The sequence below is a fragment of the Vanellus vanellus genome, assembly GCF_965231255.1.
Source record: "Vanellus vanellus genome assembly, chromosome: 2".
Lineage (NCBI taxonomy): Eukaryota > Metazoa > Chordata > Aves > Charadriiformes > Charadriidae > Vanellus > Vanellus vanellus.
The window spans coordinates 105,392,906-105,414,343 of NC_138906.1; the positions used below are offsets into that span (position 1 = coordinate 105,392,906).

The 21,438-nt window shown below is 43.4% G+C and overlaps 1 protein-coding gene across 1 annotated transcript in view; it reads left to right on the forward strand.

Annotated features, from left to right (window-relative positions):
* ZNF516 (zinc finger protein 516) overlaps positions 1 to 21,438 on the forward strand; it is a gene marked incomplete at both ends in the record, with an annotated part of 90,066 nt that overhangs the window by 37,928 nt on the left and 30,700 nt on the right. The window contains 3 exons of the mRNA XM_082499453.1: positions 5,919 to 7,397; positions 12,353 to 12,457; positions 13,366 to 13,433. Coding sequence (XP_082355579.1) covers positions 5,919 to 7,397; positions 12,353 to 12,457; positions 13,366 to 13,433 — 1,652 coding nt within the window. The remainder of the gene's footprint in view (positions 1 to 5,918; positions 7,398 to 12,352; positions 12,458 to 13,365; positions 13,434 to 21,438) is intronic.

Genomic DNA, 21,438 nt, shown 5'->3' on the forward strand with positions numbered 1-21,438 from the left:
CTGGCTGACTGATAAACTGTCTGTATCAGCCAGCGTCTCAGTCTCAAGAGCTGTGTTGGGGTTCTGCCCTGTTAAAAACCTCAAACCTCAGTCAAAAACTCTCAGCATCAATTCTAAAATTAGTCCGAGAGGAAGCAGGGTTATTAGTTGATCGTGTGCTTTCTACCTGTTCACGTCACCCTCTTACCTGTTAGCCTGCCCCATCCTGTGGTACTGAGTACTCCGGTCCAATCTTTGGTTATCCCTTTTTCCTGAATTATTGTGGAGTTGGTGTAGCTGTGTCTGAAGACATCGAATACCGTGCAAAGCAAGATGAGCTTTGCAGCTGAGAAGCTGGATCTCATATCAAAACAGCGTAACTTTTTCTTCCCGCTGTCATAGCTTTTCTTACAGCACAAGGCCACATGCTGCCAAGAGGGTTTGTAGGAATTATCTCTTACCTCGCCTGCTTTGCCACCCCATTGGGGATCTGCCGAGTCACGGAGCCGGAGCAGAAAGCATGTGGAGGATGGCTTGCGGAGTATGAAAACTAGACTTGCAAGCAGCTAGAACAAGGGGCATGGCTGGAGTAAGACAAATCATCCTCTGCAGGAGAGATACTGGGTCTCTCTGAACAGCCCAACCTGCGGTCAGATGATGAACCCGCTGCTAAGGAGGGTCACGAGCTCACCGTTGAATGCTCCCGGAGTCCTTCCCTTAGCTAACCACGCAGGGAATTAGCATGAAAGGAAGGCTGGTTTGGCCATATGTCTACTGTGCAGTTGTAGTGTGTGGATATTGGCTTCTGAGGGAGGGGATTTGGTTTGCTGTGCTGGTAGAGCAAGAAGTCAGTCATGCTTTCTGCCTCCCTGTGAAAAGGATGGGGTTTTATCATGCGTTGATAATCCATGCTTTGCCCATGTAAGTTTTACAGTCCAAGCAGTGTTCCACCTCTTCCTGTGACATTTATTCTGCAAGCTGCAAATACACATAATTGTTTGGTTTGGGGGTTGTGGTTTTTTTTTTCCTGTTAATGGTGAGTTTTCCTGTATGCAGTTATACCTGATTGTTGTGATAGACTCCAGTGCTTGGGATGACATAATTCTCTCTTTTGGAGCTTGGCGCTCCTGGGAGGGTGACAGGGCAATGCCTGCAGCCTCCCCATCTTCCCTCAGCCATGTAAGAGACACTTAACTCTTCATCTTTATTTTCTGGTTTGTTGCTCTTCTGTTGCAGAACTCCTTCTGACTTTTTTTTTATATTTGCAGATCTGAACAGATATTCAGGGAGCATGGAGTATTTTTGTTGGACCTTCCTTTCACAGGATAAAAGACCTCGATTTTCTGCTGCAAACATGCTTTTTTGCCTTTTTTCCCCTGCCGTGTCCCATTGTATTGTGCTTAGTGTGGGCTTTACATAATGCCCATTACTATGGCATATATATTTTGGGTTTTTTTTATATATATATATATATATATATATATATATATATATATATATATATATAAATGGAACCAGTATGGCCATCATGTAAGTGTCTTCTTCAGAGCGGTAGTTTTAGTTTTATTTTTATAATGCATACTTTTATCTGTGAAAGCTAAGCTGAAGAACCTTACCTAGTACACTCCTATTTAACTTGCTGTCTATTGTAACATCTGTTATTTTCAACATTGCTGCTTCCCAGATTTCATCCTCCCACTGCATGGGTTTTTTTGGATCATTTCCCTTCACTTGTCTTAGCCTGCTTTTTTTCCAGAATGAATCTCATTTGATTATTTTCAGACTGCATTTCTATTCTCTCTAAGTCCCTGTGCATTATTTCCTTGTCCCCGATATTTTTGCAGCTCCTCCAAATGCGATATTTCCTGGAGATTTAAGTTGGCATGCTGTGTAGACTCTCTTCTGGATCATTACAGAAGATACTAAGTGAAATGGGACCTAATACAGGTCTTTGCAATATTGCACCTTCTTCCAATGTTATCCTTTGCTTTTATCATGATTTATTTGCAGCTGGTTTTCAAATTGAGCCACAGCATTCATCTCAAAGTGCAAATCACTATCAAATGTTTACTAAAAGTCAAACACATCACATCTGCTCCTTTCCCTTCAACTCCTAGTGCTGTAATGCTAGCCAGAAAAGGGGCCAATTTCTAGCCAGTTCTGCTCTTCTGAATAGAAATCACGGTTTCATTGTCCTCAGGCTTGTAGCCTGGTTTACTTTATAGGAAGCCTCATGAATTAAAACAGCTGTGTGGCCCGTTCTGAAATTTGGGTTTGTGGAGAAACAGAGCTGGGGAGAAAACAAGTGGAGTTTATGCACGAGGGAGAGAAAGAGAGAAGAGGAACATGTGTGTGTGGGGAGAAGGGGAGTCACTTTTACCTGCCTGCGTAAGATACGTAACTAAGTGATGGCAATTAGTTATATTTCTGAAGAACTGGTCGAATCGTGAATGTTGCGTTGTTTCTAGACTGTGGCTTCCCATAGAGTTAAGTGTTCTCTGCTGTCCTGCTTTGCTCCCCTGTGGTCTGCAATGCCATCGGTATTTGAAGCTGTGGCCAAACTGAAGGCATGAGATGGGATCAGCAGCCACCTCCTAGCTGGGCACCTTGTAAAATATGTCTGCTTCAGCTGTTGGCCCAGGTATCCGTGACACAGAAAAACTGTAACGCTTCAGGGATGTGGTAAAAGGACCTTTCTTACTCTTATGTGCAACAGGTAAATGGCTGTTTTGGGTAAGAAACAAAGGAATTGAGACAAACGTGAGTCAATGCAAGTGACTGTAGGATAAAAAGTGAGAGCATGCTTAGCCAAGAACTCTTTCGATAGGGAATGTGAGTTATAGTCCCTGGAGATCATGCAAAAGGCATCCCATTCATGGCTTTTTGCTTTGACCTGGACATAATAAAATCTTGAAATTTTCTGGTGACAGTAATGCCTGCACTGCACTGGTTAGAGCAATATTTTATACCAGTGATTTAAAAGGATTGTTAGTACCCCTTTTCAGCTGGGGCAAGCGGCTGGGAGCAGGCAGAAATAAATTTAATCTATTTTTCTAAAAAGGCTCTGCCTATATTATTGGGTCGCATACTGTCTCCTCTTGCTCTTGCCTGCATCTCCTCTTTCCCCCTGGCTTCTGCTACCGGCTTGCAGCCCAGCCTGGACCACCACCCATGATGGGGAGGATGGCGAGTGGCAGCGTTTCAGCCTGCGTGTTGATGTATCTGGATTGTCAGGTCGCTGGTGGAGAGCGGGATGGGGCTAGGGAGAAGCTTAGGCTATGCTTTGTGCTGGTGAAGAAGTATGAGTTGGCCTGCGGGTGAAAAGCATGTCCATCCAAATCGTGGGGTAGGGGTATGGTTTTGTTTTGGGTTTTTTTTGCTAAAAGTGCCGCTTGAGCAATTAACACAAATATTGCCATTGAAGCTCCTGATCTGAGCATTTAAAATTATTCCTAGTATGTCCAGCACTGTTGATGTGAGACATCAGAGGAATTGAATCTAGCAAGACCCTACGAAGAGATATTAGAAGCTGTGTTTTGTAATAACCTTACAGATTTTCATATATTGTACTGCCAGTGTATGCCTTCAGCGTTGTGGCAATTGCAGCCCTAGGTGCACTTCAGAAATACCTTTGTTGTTTTCCTACTTTATGATACGTTTTCCACCCAAAAAATCCCTTTTTCTTTGATGGCTGCTCTAAAGCAATAGGGCTAAAAGGACTGTAGCCACCTTTAGGTTTGCAGTCCCCGGCTTTATACCTGTGGTCGTTGAGGCACACGGGACTGTGGTCTGTCTCACTGCTTATTCCTGCCCCTCCCCCCCCTCCCAAGTACTGACCAGACCTGAAGACCAAACCCAGACCCAACCAGTGCCACCTCACAGTCTGTTTGACTTTGTCCTCTTTGTTGAAGCAGCGTGGTACGTAGATTTTGATCAAGTCAGAAAGCATCAAGGAATGTCTGAGGTACGCAGAGCAACCTGGGACTCACGGGCGTCTGCCAATACTGCCCTTCATCATGGCTTCACAGGTGGACCAAGGAGTGGCTTGAGCCTCCTGGGGGGCTGGCGGTGGTCCCCCACCTCCCTCCTCTGCCCGCTCAGCTCAGCGTAGCCCGTAGGTCAGCTCAGTCTCTGCTGAGTACTGCTACGACTGAATGATTTGATTTTGCTTTATTATTTACTACGACGATCAAAGGAGCCACTCCTTGTGATCGTAAAGAGAAGCCTTACAATCTTATTTAAGAGCACAAATATTTTGGGCTTTGACAGATGTGCTTTGAAAATAACACAGATGTGCAGTGTCAGATTTCACCGCTGCATGCAGTGTCTTTGTTTTAAACTGTAAATTTGGCTAGTAGTGCTCAGCATGTGCTTTCCCAAAGCTTTGCCCCCTGCAACACAGGAAAAACAAGTTTCTGGGCTTCGTTCCACCCTCCCCCCCCAGAATTTACCCTTTACCGGTTAGGGAATTTGAAAAGAGTGAGCACTCAGCCCTGCAAGGCTGCAAATCTATGTTATTTTTAACCTAATTACCTCGAATAAAATAAAAGCTTAAGTAATTTTTGCTTGAATTGAAGGTGAGTCTAGATAGACTTTATTTGCAGTGAAACTCCAGCCTAAGAAATGCTTCTTCCATTGCACCATGTAGAATAATGCCCGTGGCGTTGTGCTGCACTAACGAACAGCGCTTGATTTTCTGAAGTGCTGGTTTTTATGAATTGATGCGAGAGGATATGCAGCTCTAGAGCAGTTCACTCCTTTCCCGTTCTCACCCCTCCTACGGATGCGGTGATCACTTTGGGCTGGTGACATTTTAGATGGAGCATGGTCTCCTTACACTTGCCTGGCAGTGGCTCATTAACTGCACGTTAATTGAAACTGAAAGTTTGTCAGATGATTCAATTCAGTTACATGTTAAATGGATTCAGTGCAGTAAGCATTACTGCTGTGATGAAAATCTCTGTGGAATTGATTTGTGAACTGATTTGGAGGGATTCAACAGCTTCATCAGCAGCTCTGAGGGATCGTCATCAAGAGAGCAGGCAAAAGGTAGCTGTGCTCCCAGCAAAACAAATGCTACTCTTCTCTTTCCCCCTAAATGGCTTTAATTACTGCCCAGTATGTTCCCTTTCCAGGACACATGTTAGGTAGATAAATTTACTCTGGAGACCTGAGAAGCGAAGAAGAAAATAGGAAGAATTGAAAGTCTGGTTTGAATTCTGTAATCTAAATGGCTGAAAATGTTGAATTCCTTATCTCTCAGTGGATTGAGTGGTCATAAAATTTTCCTCAAGTTTGACTCAAAGATAGAAGTATGTTTAAAAAAAAAAAAAAAAAGGAAGTATCTGCTTTAAACTAACGGATGGAAAATTCAAAATTTATATCCTCCATAACTCATCTTTTATACTTGGCCACTGCAGAAGTCCCTCTTAAGTGAGCAATTTATTCTGTATGCTGTACCTGCTTATATGCTTGGTTTCAGTGTGGAGCCAATTTTTATAGCTGAGTTATAAACCCTTTGAAAATAGGGGCTTGTAATGGAAGCGCTGACAGACCTTTAACTAGGTCAGTCTTATCTGGCTCCATTATCTTTGCTTTTGTTAAAGCATTAAATGGTTGCATATTTGTTTATTTTTCTCGCAGTCCCAGAATTTTAACACGGGTATATTGTTGAATTGTTCTTTCTTCCAAATGTCATGAACATGCATCATTAGAGAGTTTATCCAGGCTTCGCAGTCATCTTTAAAAGTAAATTGAACTGTTGTGTCTTATTTCATGATTTTCGTGCTTATACAGTACATTTGGTCTGTAGCATGTCATTATGATACTAATACCGAAGTTTGCTTTTTCTCCTGCTATCTTACTCTTGAATTTTTCTATGTCTTTTGGGCTCCTTTCTGCATAAAATGACAGTGATGTTTTTTGTTTGTCCCGTTCAGATGAAAAGCCATACCGTTGCAACTTTTCTGAAAAGGAAACCCCAATGGTAACATCTCAGTTGGATGAACTCCCGAAGCTGGGAAGCCGCAACGCCAGAGAAAATGAAGCCAGGGAATCTAAACCAGAGATTCCTGCCCTGGTGTCAGCCCTGGAGAGTGTCATCAAGCAGCCCTTTTCGAAATACCAAGATCTAAAAGGTTCTGCAGACATAAAGATGCCAGCATTTCACCACAGCCAAGGGCTTCCTTGCTCCAGTCGCATTGCTAGCTTTGCTTCGGGTGTGGGCCAGACAGCTTCAAACATGGTTATGGACTTGAAAACGTCACTTGAAGTGCAGGCTAGCCGCGCTAGAGAAAACTTGCTAGACTTAAACAGGGATCATCCTCTGATAGAAAAAGGTGCTGAAGTTCAAGAGGTAGCTCCACTCGATTTGAGTGAAAAATCAACAAGGGATAATCCATGCAATAAAAATCTGAATACATCGTTGCAGGCTGCTTTAATTGTCTACCCGTGTCCTTTCTGCAGTCACAAGACCTACTACCCTGAAGTCCTGTGGATGCACAAAAGAATTTTGCACAAAATCAGCTGTAACTCGATGGTCCCCCCTTGGGTTCAACAGAACGGATTCAAGAGTATTAAAACCAACCTGGTCTTTCTGGCGAGGAGTGGGCGTACTGGCCCCCCTCCTGTACTTGGCGGTAAGGAATGCCAGCCTTTGCCCGTTGCCAGATTTACACGCACTCAAGTGCCAAGTGCATTGCCAGGGTCCAAAAGCAGCTCTCTTTCCGCTGGGATGACTGCGAAGTCTGGGAATACGCATCAGTCAAAGGACGGTCATGCCTTCAGCCACTGTGGTCCGCGCTTATCAGGTCTGGATGGGTACAGACAGCCCAAGTTAAACCATTCCCAGGAGCAATACAGCATAGCAGCACAACAAAAAAGTAAATATGAAGCAAATTCCAAACTTATGCAAATGGGGGCCTATAGCAGGAGCGCGACGCCTACTCAGACGGCCGTGTCCAGGCCTAGCACACAGCCCACCAACAGTAAGCAGGTGGAAAAGTATGTGGTTCCCCAAGGAAGTACTAGTTTTGCCCCTCCAGGTAAGCACTGTGTGTCCGATGCCATGAAGGCCAAATTCAACCCACCACCGCAGTATCATCCTCTGTGTAAAAGCGAGCAGTACACTAAACACGAAGAGCCATCAGTGCCTCAGAGGGAGTCTCACACGAAGGCTGGGAATGAGATGAGGACATTGGCAAACTGCCCAGCGGTAGCACGAGCAAGTCCACTGCTGCAGCCTCAGCCTAGCGCCACGGTAGTTTCTCCGGCTTTACACTCCAGCAAACAGGATCTGGGATCAGACGGGCACGAGAAACGTTTGGACGTTTTAAATATCTTTAAAACATACATTCCAAAGGACCTTGCTTCGTTGTACCAAACGTGCGGTGCCAACAGCCCTGTCTTGGATCACGCAGGTAAGATTTTCACAAGCCCTTCCATAGCTGAGGACACGTCTTGCTTGTTCCGAAGCATGACATGCTGTTTCACAGTTTCTTCCTTCTCTCCCTTTAACGGTTGGGATTACAAGTTCATTGTTTTTATCATTTCTGGATAGGCTTGAATAGGTTTGTTTGCTGATCTCTAACATTGCAGATCCCGCCTTGTGCACTGTGTGATGTTTCTGTCACAGGTTAAATGTATCTGGTTCCACCTAGAGTATTACTGTACCGTTGTCCCCTGGCTCCAAGCAGGCTAAAGTTACACAGATGTGCTGTCACATGAAGATCCTCCTGATGGGCTGGTGCTGGCACACATCATCGTCTTTTTGCTTCGGGCAAAATAAACATCCTCTGGGGCTTATCTGTGATGTTGTTTTGGAGGTTTTGTTCAATTTCATCTGCAAACGCGTCTTCCAACAATAGCGAGAGATAATCACTTGTCAATGTCCTTTGTCTGTCTCGACAAAAGTCTTAAGATCTTCCTTGTCCATATCAAAGACTGCTATCCTATTTTTCAAACGATTCTTTTGATCTGTTTGTATGTTTATAATTAAGAAGAGGTAGGGCCGAATATGTGCCTGCTGATTCACATAAGCAGGAAAGGCAGTTGTGCAAATAGCCAGTTTAAAAGTTCAGGGACTAAAAGTATCACAGCTCTCCTTCTGCCTCTTGCCAGTCAACTGCCACGTAAAAAAAAAAAAAAAAAACGGCGGCGGGGGGAGAGCAAAACCTTTGTATTTGCATTTGAAACCATACTGTTCTGATGATCTGCCAGAATTAGGTTGTCTCAGTGGAAACTGAAAATCACACTGATTTATTACTCTTGAGATGGGGGTGGGTGTGTGTGCGGGGGGAGAACAGGAGCCATAGTTTGTAAACTATCCCTTTTTTTTTTTTTTTTTATATGCTTCTTCTCTTTGTAGAAGTTGTGCAAGAACTGAACTCCACATAGAAAGAGCATGCGTTCCAGACCCGTGTTCTCGTGTCCTCACCTGACATACCGCTCTCTGTTTTGTCAAAAGCATGTGTGAAATGGAGCTTCTGACCCCATTTCACAAGTGGGATGAAACCCAGGGCATTTGGAAGCTGGTAGTTCAAGGACAGCTATGGTGTAGTGCCCAGAAGGCGTGTGCAAGTTGACTGCTCTGGCAGCTGGGAGGCAAGGAAGGAGCCATAGTGTCTGGTAGGGTCAGGGCAAAATCTATCTGAAAGTCCATGAGGTGCACCTCTCAGCCACTCCATTGTCAGTTTTGCTCAATCGTTTAAAAAGTAATGCTGCGTAGGAGACAACTGTTATTTGTTTCTATTGAGTAGGTTGTTGCGCAGGTGGATAGAGGCTGTCTGATGATTGTAATGAACAGCAGACTGCTGGGTTTTGTTAAGGAAGCAGAGGAGGACATGCTCAGTTTCTAAAACTGCAGGGTCAGTGTTCCTGTTTTTGTCCAGCCAACTTTGCTTTTGCCATCCCAGTGCCTAGGAATGTTGTCTAAAGTTTCTCCCTGCCCACTTCCTCCTTTAAATACCACTTAATTGTTCCACTGTCAACTTGGGGTACCTTCACGTGGGTGCCCTCCTTGGTGTTGTTTAATACTACGTTGTGTCAACCTGCTCAGAGAAATCTCACTGATCCAGTGAGCTGCAATCCGTGTTAAGCTGTGTTCCTAAGCCAGGAACTAGAAGCTGGCTTAGTGAATGCAGGCACCAGAAAAACCGTGAGGACCACTGCGGTGAAGTAAAGTAGGGGCAGGGTTTCCAAGGAGGTCGCTATTTACCTGCTTTTTAAGAGAGGGATTTTATTGCCAAAGTGTTTTTGCTGGGCAGTGATTTCCAGAGACACTTTAACTGAAAGTTATTTAGTGCCCATCTCTGCTTTGAAATCTCTTCTTTCATTCCAAGTGTTTTATAGCAATCAAGTTTTCAGAATTTGAAATCTCTTTTTTTTTTATGTAGCTTGTCTTCATTTTATATACAACTTCCAGGTTGTTGATGGTTCTCCAAACCAATTGGCATGATGGCTGTTTTTCATAGCACTAAAATAAAAAGCTGCTGCAGGCAAAAGGAACGAGATCCTACCAACTGCAAATAGAGAAGGGTAAATGAACCTTGTCTGAAATAACACGTGGCCCTAGACTGAGCCCTCTGAGTCAGTGTGCATCATACAATTTAGTCTTAATATGGCAATGTGAGTATAGCAGTCGTGACATAAAGGACAACCAAAAATCCCACATAGGTATACTATTTGTCACTTTTTTTTCCCCAATCGAATGTTCCCAGTAGATTTTACTTAGGTGTTTGGTATATGACCTCATCTTGGATCATACTAGAATATTCAGTGTGTGGTAGTGTGGTGTTGAACTTCCTTTAGAGTGGCTGGATTTATTTCTGGGATCCTTTCTCTTACATTTGTGTTTATTCCAGTGTGTCCTTAAAAAAGAGTTGTTGTATATACTGTTGTGATACAGCTGCAAACACAGAGCTTGCTGCGCTTAGGCTATGTTTGTTTCACACTGCCCTCTTCCCAAACGTTTGTGGAGAGAATCTTATTGTTATATTTAATAGTGGTTATTTATTTTATTCAGGTTATTTACAGGAATCACCATATTAGGAAAGGATGGGTTATGGCAGCAGATGCGCTCTTTCCCTGGGGCTCCTTTGAGACCAGCTTTGAGCATCGGTTTCACAGGAGCTCCCATTCAGATAGTCACGTTCACTTACCTTAATTTGCTAACACCTGTAGTCATCCACCCTCTTTTGTTCACATATAGGATAACCTGAGTGATGACTCACAGGGGTATTGCCTTGCAGCAAGGATACCCATCGCTCAAAGCTCTGAACTATCAAAAGCCTTATGGTGCTCCTTAGGAAAAGCAACAATCGCACATATACCTGGAAGCAATCAATTTTTTTCCACCTGCTTTTTAAATAAGTGAGTGCTTTTTAATAAAATGAGTGCCAGTGAGGGGTTAGATGAAAGTCCTAACCCACCCACCTTTGGAGTTTGTACAGGGTGCGCTGGCTTACAACAGCATCCTCAACCTTCCCTCGTGCACAACTGAAGTGGGAGTAGTGTTTCCAGGAAGGTTGTTGGATCGAGCCTGTAATGGCGAATGAGACAAGCGTATTCACCTTTCATTCACAGAGGGAGGCTTGGGGTATAGAGAGATTAAATGTCCTTCCAGAGGTGGCAGAAAACCACCTGAGGAACCCAGGTCTCCTGGACTTCATGGGAGCCACACTGCTGGTGACAGAGCCCTGCTCTGCCTGTCCCTGCCTGTGCGGCGGTCAGCACACCAGTCTGGCAAAGGCCATGTCTGGTCCTTCAACAGCTTTGCTTCTGAGCTTGCAGCTCTAGTTCTGGCCAGTGAGGGGAAAATGTTAGTAACAGACCAGAAAATCTGCTTTAATCTTGACTGCCTTACAAGGCAAATCTGTCTCATTTTAGTACGGTGAAGCTCTCATTGAAATTTATGTGATTTTTTTTTTTTTTTTTTCCTTTTTCCTTTTGTGTGTGTGGGTGTACGTGATCTGGATTTGCCCCTAAATCATGATCTTGGGTTTGACTGCCAGGAGCTAAATTGGGAGTGAATGTGTTCAGCTACATTATACAGACTGTGCTGCCATCTGCAGGAGGTGCTATTATAAAAAGAGAAAACAATTTGTGAGTGGTTTGTTTTTTGGTTTTGGTTTGCTTTAGTTTTTTTGGTTTGTGTTTGTGGTGTTTTTTTTTTTGTTTGTTTGTTTTTTTTTTTTGTAGGCAGACATTTCTTTTCAGTATGTGCCACGGTAAAAATCATTGCAGGATGGTTGGTGCCATACCAGCAGGGTAAATGGCAGGCCATCTTCTTTTCCATTGGTTTTCAGATACAGCATCTGTATTTCAGATGAGCCCTCTGGCATCCTGCGGTTGATTTTTTGAACTGTGGGTTGTTTTTTTTTTGTTACTGCTTTTTTTGTTTACAATTTCATTATTTTTAAATGCGGGGGTGGGGGATGAAGGAAAAGCTGAAACTTCACGTCCGCTGACAACCCCCTGAGAATCTCTTTAAAAGCCAAAGTATTCCAGTGGCAAATGGAAACATCAGCTCTTTCCTTCTGAGGAGGGCGTTTTACCAAAATAGAAAAAATTATGTTCAAACGTATTTTTTTTTTTTTCAATAATAAAAAAGCCCAATAAAAGTCAAATGTGTCTTTTTTGATCAGCAGCAAAAAGACAAAGACCAGCCCTTTAAGTCAGATGCTGTAAACTGACCTTTGGAGAAAAAGGAGAGGTTTGAGCAGTTTTCCACAAATGCTAATGGCCTAGAAAACATGTTTACCCAGGGCTGGGGGAAGGCTGCCGTGCTGCTACCAGCTCAAAATGTCCGGAATGACACTTTCATTCACAGATGTCTTTCGTCTGTGCCTCAGAGGTCCGGGGTCAAAGCAGCACCGGCAGGCAGGTAGGCAGGGGCGAAAGGTTTGATCAGTCTGTGATGGCTCCGCTCGCTCTGCATTTGTCTCTGAGGTATTGCCGCCCGGGGGGGACAGTCGGGCTCTGGTCCTACTCACTTCCTATTATCCATGTGACTTGTCTCCGCCACGCTGGAGTCACTTTGATTTGCCTGATGTACTGCTTGACAAAGCTGGGTGATGGCTGAGAAGTGGATCCAGCTGCTCTGAAAAGCGCACACCTGACATGCCAGTCCTGGTGCGGGCACATCATGGGGAGCATTTTTTAATTCAATGTAATTTATGCATTCTTGCAGTCCTGTGTGTGCCTGGCCTGTCAGCCAGTGCCTAGATGAAGGCTGACAGTTGTCATCCAGGGCCTGAAGGTAGCCTCACATAATGACACATTAGACATACTAATGATGTTTTCTTCTGGCATAATGTTTTCTTCTCAACTTTCCTCTCTCCTCTCCCCCCCACCCCCTCCTCCCTCCCGACTACAGGGATGCTCAGGACACAAACACGCCAAGGAGACTGCGTCTGCAGAGAATGTGGAAAATGCTTTACCCAACCCAGTCACCTCAGGACTCATCAGAGGTCCCACGCAGGTACCTTTTCACACTCGCTCTTCCTTTCTCCCTTTCCCGCTTGCCCGTTTTCGGATCCAGATAACAAAATGCCAAGAATTGCGTTTCACATACCGTGCGAACCTAAGTAATTCCAGGACCTAAATGTAATAGACAGGTTTTTTATTCTTATGACTATTGCTCTTGTTCTCCGGATATTGCTTACCTGATCCCCGCCCGAACTCCGTAAAATTGCAGTGCGTTCAAGATAAGTCTGTTTGCAAATGTTTTATTTTAATTAGAGAGTAGGGTGCTCAGAAATGAATATGCTAATGAATTCTGTTGCCACCAGCACAAATTGAAATCAAAGTACCCCTTTCAGCACAACATAAGGCTTTGTTTTGCCTCATCATTGCTGTTGACAGGAACATTTTTGCGGGGAAACGAGATTTTTCCGCAGACCGGTCAGCCCTAAAATGGGAAATCCCTACCAGCCATTTTTAACCTCGCGTGGTCTGTGGTTGAGGCTGTAGGAGGCTAAAGCCACCGGTGTCGAGAGACCTCCTGAGCATTGCACGAGACAGTGAGACTAGCGGGTTCCTCCTGAAAAGTGTGAATGATGCATACATAAGCCAGTCTGATGCAAAATGACAGAGGCCAAATGGTAAGTAATGCAAGAAGAGGGTCCCTTTACACATGCACTGATAATTAATGTTGTCAGTGATTGCTTTCTTCAGCGCCGAAGTCTGAATTAAAAAGGGCAGTGGCCCTAGGCTGCCATTAGCACACTCTCTTACAGTAAGTGTTACGGTAAATTGGTATTTTCCGGCCACAGGCTAGTAGCTGGTGTCTTTTTTTGAACGTGGTTAATCTGTAATGGTCTCAAATAATGTACACACACTAACGAAGCTTGAATGTTCATCCGTTAACAAGCCCCCTTGTTCCCACAGTGGTATTTGAGTCTAATGGACTCCGAGGTACTGAAGTTCACACCACCTCCGCAGATGCCCCAAAACAAGTATGTTTTACAATTAATTGGATGTTTGTTTTTTAATGTGGTGGCTGGGAAAAAGTTGCACGGTGATACTCATCACTAAAGCGCTGACTGTTTTATAACATGTATAAATAATAACGGTGTTGCTTGATTTTTAGCTCTTAAATTTTTTAAGCATTTTATCAAAGTCTGTTATCTAGAGAGTCAGTTAATTGTAGAGCAGGTAGTTAGTGTTTAAATAAACATGTTACCAGCTTACTGGGGACTGGGTGGGATAGGTAACTCTGTAATGCACAGTGATATGTAATAGTAAGACAGTACATAAAGAATTCTTAGAAGTAATTTGCTTTTACAACTAACACATTTTCTGCTCCAACAGTACAGTTAATGCTTAGGCTGTATTTTTCTGAAGAGTATTCATACCCTGATATCCAATATCTGGCCTTTCAAAGGCTCTCATCCTCCAGTTTCTGTGGACTCTGTGTGGCAGTGTGCTTTCCTATTTCTAGTATACAGAGTTTCCTGTCTTAACTAACACTTCTCAGCGCTCTGAATTATACACGACAAAGCTGTTACATAGAAAACCATTAAACTGAATTTGTTTCGTGTATCTTATGTCTTGGAGGCCAGTTTCATAACCTGGGCTTTCCCACTCCCCTCTTCCAGCTTGTCAGGTGGGTGTCAGGGCATGCCTTCTCAGGGACAGTTTTCTTTCATTGTGAAGCTGCCTTCAGCATCACTCACTTTTCCTTTTACCCACATTTTTAGTTTAATTTTGACTACAGCATTTTTCCTGTCCTCCTGTCTCTTACTAAACAATTGCAGATGGTTTTGCCATGCTTAGAGAGTGCATCCCCATGCTAGTTTCGCCTTCGTGAAGTTTAGGAGTTGGTTTCTACTTGCTTAATAAACATCCTCGCTGGGCACTACCGCATCACAGAGTTCATATGCTGCAGCCTTCATGGAGACTCTTAGCACCTTCTCTGTTGCACTTGCATCTTTCTGGCCCAAAGGCTACATGGGGAACCCAGCTATTGCCACAGGAGTATCTGAGTTGCCATCAGGCCATAGGAGTGGCCAACAAGTCTCCTCATGAAGTTTTCAAGATGACATAGTACTTCACTAGTTGTTGTTGTGGGCAACGTTTGCTTTTGTGGAACAGTAGCCACAAAGTTATGCTATAGTTGGAGAACTAGATGAAAGTGCTCTCCTTGTGATGCTTATCTACTAAAATTGTGCAAGGACATACCTCTCAGCAGAAATGTGTGACAGAGTGAAGCACAGAAGCTCTGCAAACTAGATCAAGTAGTCTTTGGTCCTCATTGGTTTAGTAATGTAGATTTAGTAAACCTAAGCATCTTTAAAATGCTCTTTCATCTTTTCATGCTCATGGTTTTGTCTTATGTGTAGTTGAGTTCAGATTCTGAAGGCATCTGGGCTTTTTTCCTCTAAAAGCCAATGTAAGGTCAAAGTCGGAAATACATTTCCTAAAAATTCTGAAATGGCTGTATCTATCCAAAAAGAGATGTGGGAGCAAAGTCCACATCTGAACGCTTTTTGTAATTGAGGTTATTTTACTGCACAACAAATTTACTCATAGTCTTGTCTTTGTAAACTACTCCCATGCCAGAATTTATTGACTAACTTCTTCATGGCAAACATAGTTTGCTCTTGCAGTCTCGATCCGTGTCATTCTGTCTTCAAAGTATTTGATTGAATTACAGCATCTCTCAATACAGCAGAATACTGGGTAGGCGTTAGCTTCATGAATAGCTTCGTCTCATGCCAGTCAGTATTGCTTCCACAGAAGCTGCAGTACGATCGCTTCTCCAGGAGATAGTTCCCTTTCTTTTGTCTTGTTTGTTCCTCAGTATCAGCCTTTGTCTCAGTTTGTCAGCATCTGTGTCGGTAAGGATTATTCAGTTGTCTGCCGTTTTGCTTGTTCTCGTCGCGAGCAGGCTTTGCGCTCCCCCAGAAGACTCCACCTGCACAGTCCCTGGGCGTTGGAGAGGGAATACGCTCATTTCTACCTGCAGCTGTAGGGGCCTTTAGAAGCACAGAAAAGAGCTCGCACTGAGAACGATGCCTGCAGCATTCTGGCAACATCATGATTTCCCACTTTAAACGTTGTCACTCTGTGTCTTCATTTCATTTCTTAATTGGGGACAGATCTATTCATGAGAGTTTACGGTGTAAAGTCAGTTCAAGTTACACAAGTGCCATGCTCCGAGCAAGAAACAATAGTTACCACATACGGTAACTTGAGAATGAAAGGGTTGTTTTTTTAACGTTAGGTGGAAATTATTCACTTTACATAATGTTTCCTCCTCACAGGTAAAATATCTTCCCCCAAGTAGTCTGCTAAAGACTAAAAATATTAACATTAGTATTTCACAGTTCCCTCATTCCCTTCAGTAGTCAACCAGATCATCATCTCTAAAGGCTTCCTTTATGAAAGAATGTTAGGCAGGGCTTTTAAAATCCCCCAGCATAGTAGCTTACAACAGTGCTACATTATATAGCATTTTTTTCACGGAATAATTCTAATTCCGCATCTTAAAAATAGGGTCTACAGCCAGGCTTTTAAAAATGAGCCAGCTAAATCTATATTTACGTGTCTAAATAGGAAACCTACTTTATGGTAGTGAACCATCAATAGGAGATGCAGGTGTTCAGCATCACTGAAAAGTAGGCCACCTATAGGGGCGTATAAAGAAGACCATACACACCCAGTTTTGATAATATTAGCACTGGGTTGTGTTTCATACTTTGTTGTCAACACCAGTGAAATATAAACAAAACATAGGAAATAAGACGTTCGTTTCCTTCATAACATTATTTACTGTGGTTTCTTACTTCTACCTGAATGCTTTAAAAAAAAAAAAAAGCAAAGGACGTTTTTACATCAAATGAATTTCCCATGAACCCTGGAATATTTCCTACTCTTCTTTGTCTGAAGGACAAAAAATGCTTATTACATACCCTGAGTCAATACAATCTGTGCAAAGTCATGTAGATTCTCTTGAAATACTGCCATATTAAACATACTGAATATTCTGAATATTTTTATAAATGCTAAATATCTCAATATATCCATAATTAAGCTTGCTTATCCACAATGAATATGTATCTTAATTTGGAATACACTAAGCAGCATCCAAAGACCTGATTTAGTAGGCATGAATTCGGGGAACGCACTCCTATTGCTTATACACAGCAAGACAAAAGCTGGCTCCCCTTCGGAAAGGTCCGTGATACCGCGTGTATCTTGAAGCCGCTGCAGCTCTCAAAGCAAAGCTCTCCTAAAGCATGGGGTCGTTTCGGAGACGCTGCCTGATGCTGCAGCATTGCAGCCAGAAGCCCAATTCCCAAGTGCGTTCAGTGGCACAGGAGTCAGTCTCTAGCCTGCTTTTGTAAAATGGTGAGAGCAGAGGTAGCAGTTTCTTCTAATACATATGCCTTGCGTTTAACTTCTGCCACTGTGTTTTAGAAAAAAAAAAAAATCACCATAAAAACTTGGCCTGCTTTAGGAATATGGTTTATCTTCTATCAGTGCTACAATATGCTCTGAAAATGTTCAGGGACAAGTAATTGGGTGTTCAAAAGGCGTGATTTACTGGTTAGCAACGAGGAAGAGTTCTGTCTAATTGAGAATACGTGAAGCATGTTTGCAGTGCTGGAGCCGGAGACGCCGAGTTCTCCGCCTTTTGTGCGAGTGAAACAGGCAAAACCCCAAAACTCCAACCTTTACCTTTGCCCTCTCTGGCAAAACACCCTTTTACTCACAAAAAAATCAATTAAAAGCTACAGCCCAGAAAAAAAAAAATGAACTGTTGGTATCATGGATATCTCTGGCTGAAGCTTTCGCTGTGCCAGAAGGTCCTTTTGTGTGAAAGAGCTGTGGACACCACAGTTCGTGGGCTTCATTCACTGAAAAGAGAGGTGCGCAATAGGTCCTGTGTGACAGTGATAAACCACCTTCATTAAGGAGTCCATAAGCCTTCATTTTCTCCACTATCAGTATTTTAAAATACTTCTTGCGGTGTTCAATACTTGAGATAGCATAAACATGAATAGTCAGAATTTGGGGGATAAACAGATTGGAAAGAACCATCAAGAAAACACTATATATATATACACACACATGTGTATTGTAAAGGAGCTTGGGGGGAAGGCTGGGGGCATCTGTTACCTCTAATGTCCAGCAACAGCACGGCCCTGCTTGTCCTAAAGCAACTTTGGAGGGGAGGAGCAAAAAAATAAAAACAGGTTAAAAAGTTTCTGAGTTTGGTTGGGTTTGGGTTGGTTGTTTTTTTGTTTTTTTTTTTTTTTTTGTTTGTTTGTTTTGTTTTGTTTTTTTTTCATTTGAAATTTTAGCACTGCCTGTTAGAAGTCCTATTTATGACATTTGTTCATGTGAAATGCCTTGCCCCAGTTCCTTGCAGAGTTTCTGCTAAAGATCATGATTAATAGTTCAGCCCTCATTATTGCAAATGTTATTTTTAAATAGTTATTCTGAGAACAAGAATTCCATTAATCAAAATAATAGATAATGAACAAATAAATGGCAACCTAATTTGTCTCGTTCATACATATGGAGATTATAATGCAAACAATCAAGGAATCATGGAGGCTGCTGTACCGGCATCTGAGTAATATGCATGTACTGTCTGTCCGCTAGTTTATGAGCATTATAGGCAGGATTAGCAGCTGCAGTTCTTGTCCCAACACTTTCCCCTTGCCAGCAAACTGGAGCGGTATCTGTGCTCCAAACCGATCATTGCAATTTATTTCAGTGTCATGCGATAATCTGTCTCCAATATGTTAACATGCACACAAACCGATTTTTTTTTTTTTTTTTTTTTCTCCTGTTAACTGGTGAAAAGCCCTAGAAGTTGGTATGAAAGCAGCTTTTGGCATGGAAGGTATAGGTCCCACTTAAAAGATCTGCTGGTTTTCCTCTTTAAAATGCTGGAAGTGAAGAAAGCCTACTTTCTAAACTGGTAAAGGTTTCACTTGGGGCAGAATTCAACCCAGCTGTGTGTCAGCTGGTTCAAAACCTGACTGCCCCCTCGGGCCGGTGCCACTACAAGGGGGTGAGCCACAGGGTGGGTTTTGGCACGCGTGAAGCTCAGGTGCTGTTTCCCAGTGACCCTGGGAGCACAGCCGTGCATCAGATGGGTCCCACCATCCACCCACTCACCCACCGCCCCTGGCCCCTCTGCTCTTCCCTGCCAGGTGGGAGGAGGATGGATTACTCCTTTCCACGGTCCCTGGGTGGGTGGTGCCTGGACCCTCAGGGCATCCCTCTGCCTGCCAGCGCCCTGCAGGCTATCCGTTCCCAAAAAGCACCCCTAATGACGCTCCTTTTTTCAGTTCTTACCCAGGGAAACTGGGGCGAGGCGCCTGTGTCCCCTTCCCTCCCTCCCTGCTTTCCCCTCCCCGGCTCGGCGAAACTCTGCCGCGCTCCCTGGTGTACGTAGAGCCGGTTCGATACGAGACGTTTTAATGATGAATGTCTCCTCCTGGAATTGTGGCTCTGTCTCTCAGGCATGATGCAGCCGCGCAAAAATGTAAAGCATCTTTCTTGGTTTACTGCAGGAAATTCAGCATCCAACTAAGGAAGTTTTATCACATCTCTCATTCAGTTACTGTTTCCTACATTTCAAATATACTGCCATCTGTACAGCAGCTTTTTTTTTCTTTAATTTTGTTGCAAATCTTTCCGACTTAAACCAAACTTTGACTGGTAAATGTCATGAATCTCGGGCCAGGTTTAATTAGGAATTTTCTAAATCTATTAACAAAAGAGATGCACTTAATACATTATGTCAACCAGAGCTGGGCTTTCTTTAGCTATTTCGAGGGCTGCCATAGGCACAGCTTGAAACTTGCTTGGATTTTACATGGGTGCCGTATTTTATGTTGCATTAATTTAAAATGGTCTGTTTCACTTCATCAAGACTTTAGCTTAAGGATAATGCATTTATGTAAGATTAATCTTGCCATGTTGTTTTAGGATCAGGATTGTAAACTGCATTGTTCCGACAGTGATGTTCTAAATGTCATTTTAAAGCTTTTCTTGGGAGCTGCAGGCTCCCACTTATTCATGATGTTATCTTTAATTTCACTTGATTTTAGAATATCCCTGCTATTTTTTTTCAACATGGTAATTATTCATGAAAATTGGCTAAAAAAAAAAAATAAAAGGAAGATGACAAGGGGGGGGGGGGGAAATCCGCCTTAGCATTTGACAGACCTGTGCAAGAATTCAGTTTTTCTTCTTTTAGCTGCCTCTGTGACCTCAAACTTCAGCCTTATTAAAACGCTGAGGTAGTTATGAATCCCTTTGGGCTAGCTTAAAATTCTGCTTTTTGGAGGCCTCTTCTTCCCCTCCTTGTCCTCTCAGCCTTCTCCGACCTCCTCCATTGGACACTATTACTTGCTCTTCTGGTCCATCAGGGACTTTATATGGGCCCTGACACACTTTGTCTTGCTGGAGGTGATTCAAAATACCCCCAAAACTTCCGATGCAGTGGGCCAAAAATGAACGTACGTGATGCTAATAAAGGGTAACGAACGCCAGCAGGGCTTGCTTGGAGGGTTGCGCGTGGGAGCAGAGGCGAGAATCAGCTTTTTCCCTGTGTCGTCCTTCTTGCAGGGGAGAGACCACGGCGGTGCGGAGGTCGCCCACACGCTGCCTCTCCGGAAGGGAACCTAGAGCCCCGGCAGAGGAGCCCCCCGGGCCAGCGGCCCCCACCCCGATGGGCAACGTCGGCAGCCCCCCGCGCAGCCACCCCGTGCCCTGGTGGCTACCAGGCAGCCTTCCTGCCAGCCATCGCCTCGCCTCGCCCGCAGCCGCTGCGCAGGACTGAAACCAGCGCTCTGCGAGGAGGGGGGTGCCTCTGCGCTGTTAATCATTTTAAAATAAATGAAGATGCTACACAAGATATATATAAATTGACGTACTAATCAGTCCCATGGTTCCTTATTTCCTTTATAATAAACAGTGGAGTTGGCAAGCACTGTGGCAGCACAAGGCATCTATATTAATCAAGAGAAGTTTGAGACACTGGAAAAATTAAACTTTATGTGATTTGGACAGCATGAAGAAGTTAAGCACTGTAACAAAAACCTCCCTGATGCTCACAATGACTATTTGATACATTTGAAAAACAGCAGTGGATTTGAGGGCTGGAGAAGTATTAATTAATGAAACTGCCACTGCCTGTCATGCTGAAAAGCAAATTAAAAAAAAAAACAGAGGGAGAGAGGAAGAAGGGGGGGGTGCGGGGAAGAGGTGGCATTCGGTGCTGAGAAAGCAATGCTTGATGAAGGATTAAAGGGACTAAAGAGAAAGACCGTCATTCTGCAATGGTTTGTTTCATTACAGTTTGGGGACCACTTGCATTTCTAGTGCTCTTGCTCTTGACTGCGCACCATTAATAGTATGTGAATATGGAAATTGAAACACTTCCAGAGAAAAGCTTCTATTCTGCTTTGGAAAAGAAAAGCTAGTCGAACACTAAGAAAAAAAAAAAAAAGCAGGCTTCTGTGTTTTACTCTCAGGACCTTTTCTTGTAACAGGGCTACTTTCTTCAACCTGATCACAAAGGAAGTCTTCATGTTTAGAAAAAACCCATAATAATAAAGTGCTCAGCTGTCTAATGCCGCTGATCTGTATCTTTAGAAGAGAAAAGGTGCCACTGAACAAGTTCAGGCAGCCCTGGGCCCATAAAGTACTCTCTGCTCCTGCGTTTGGTTCAGCAGGTTCACTGCTCCTCCCTGGGTCCTGTGATGTTTTGGAAAGACGAGGAACTTCTTTTGTGGTGGCAGGTTAATGTTCATATAAATGTGTCATGTCTTGTACTTGGTGATCACTGGTGGTGTTAGGAAAAAAAAGAAAAAAAAAAAAGCTTTATATACCTCTTCTACAGTAACTCTTTTAACTGCAAGTTTTCAAGGTGGGGTTGTGGCACATAACAGGTTGTTAAACCATGCAGTGTAAGCAATTAAAAATGTATTCCAC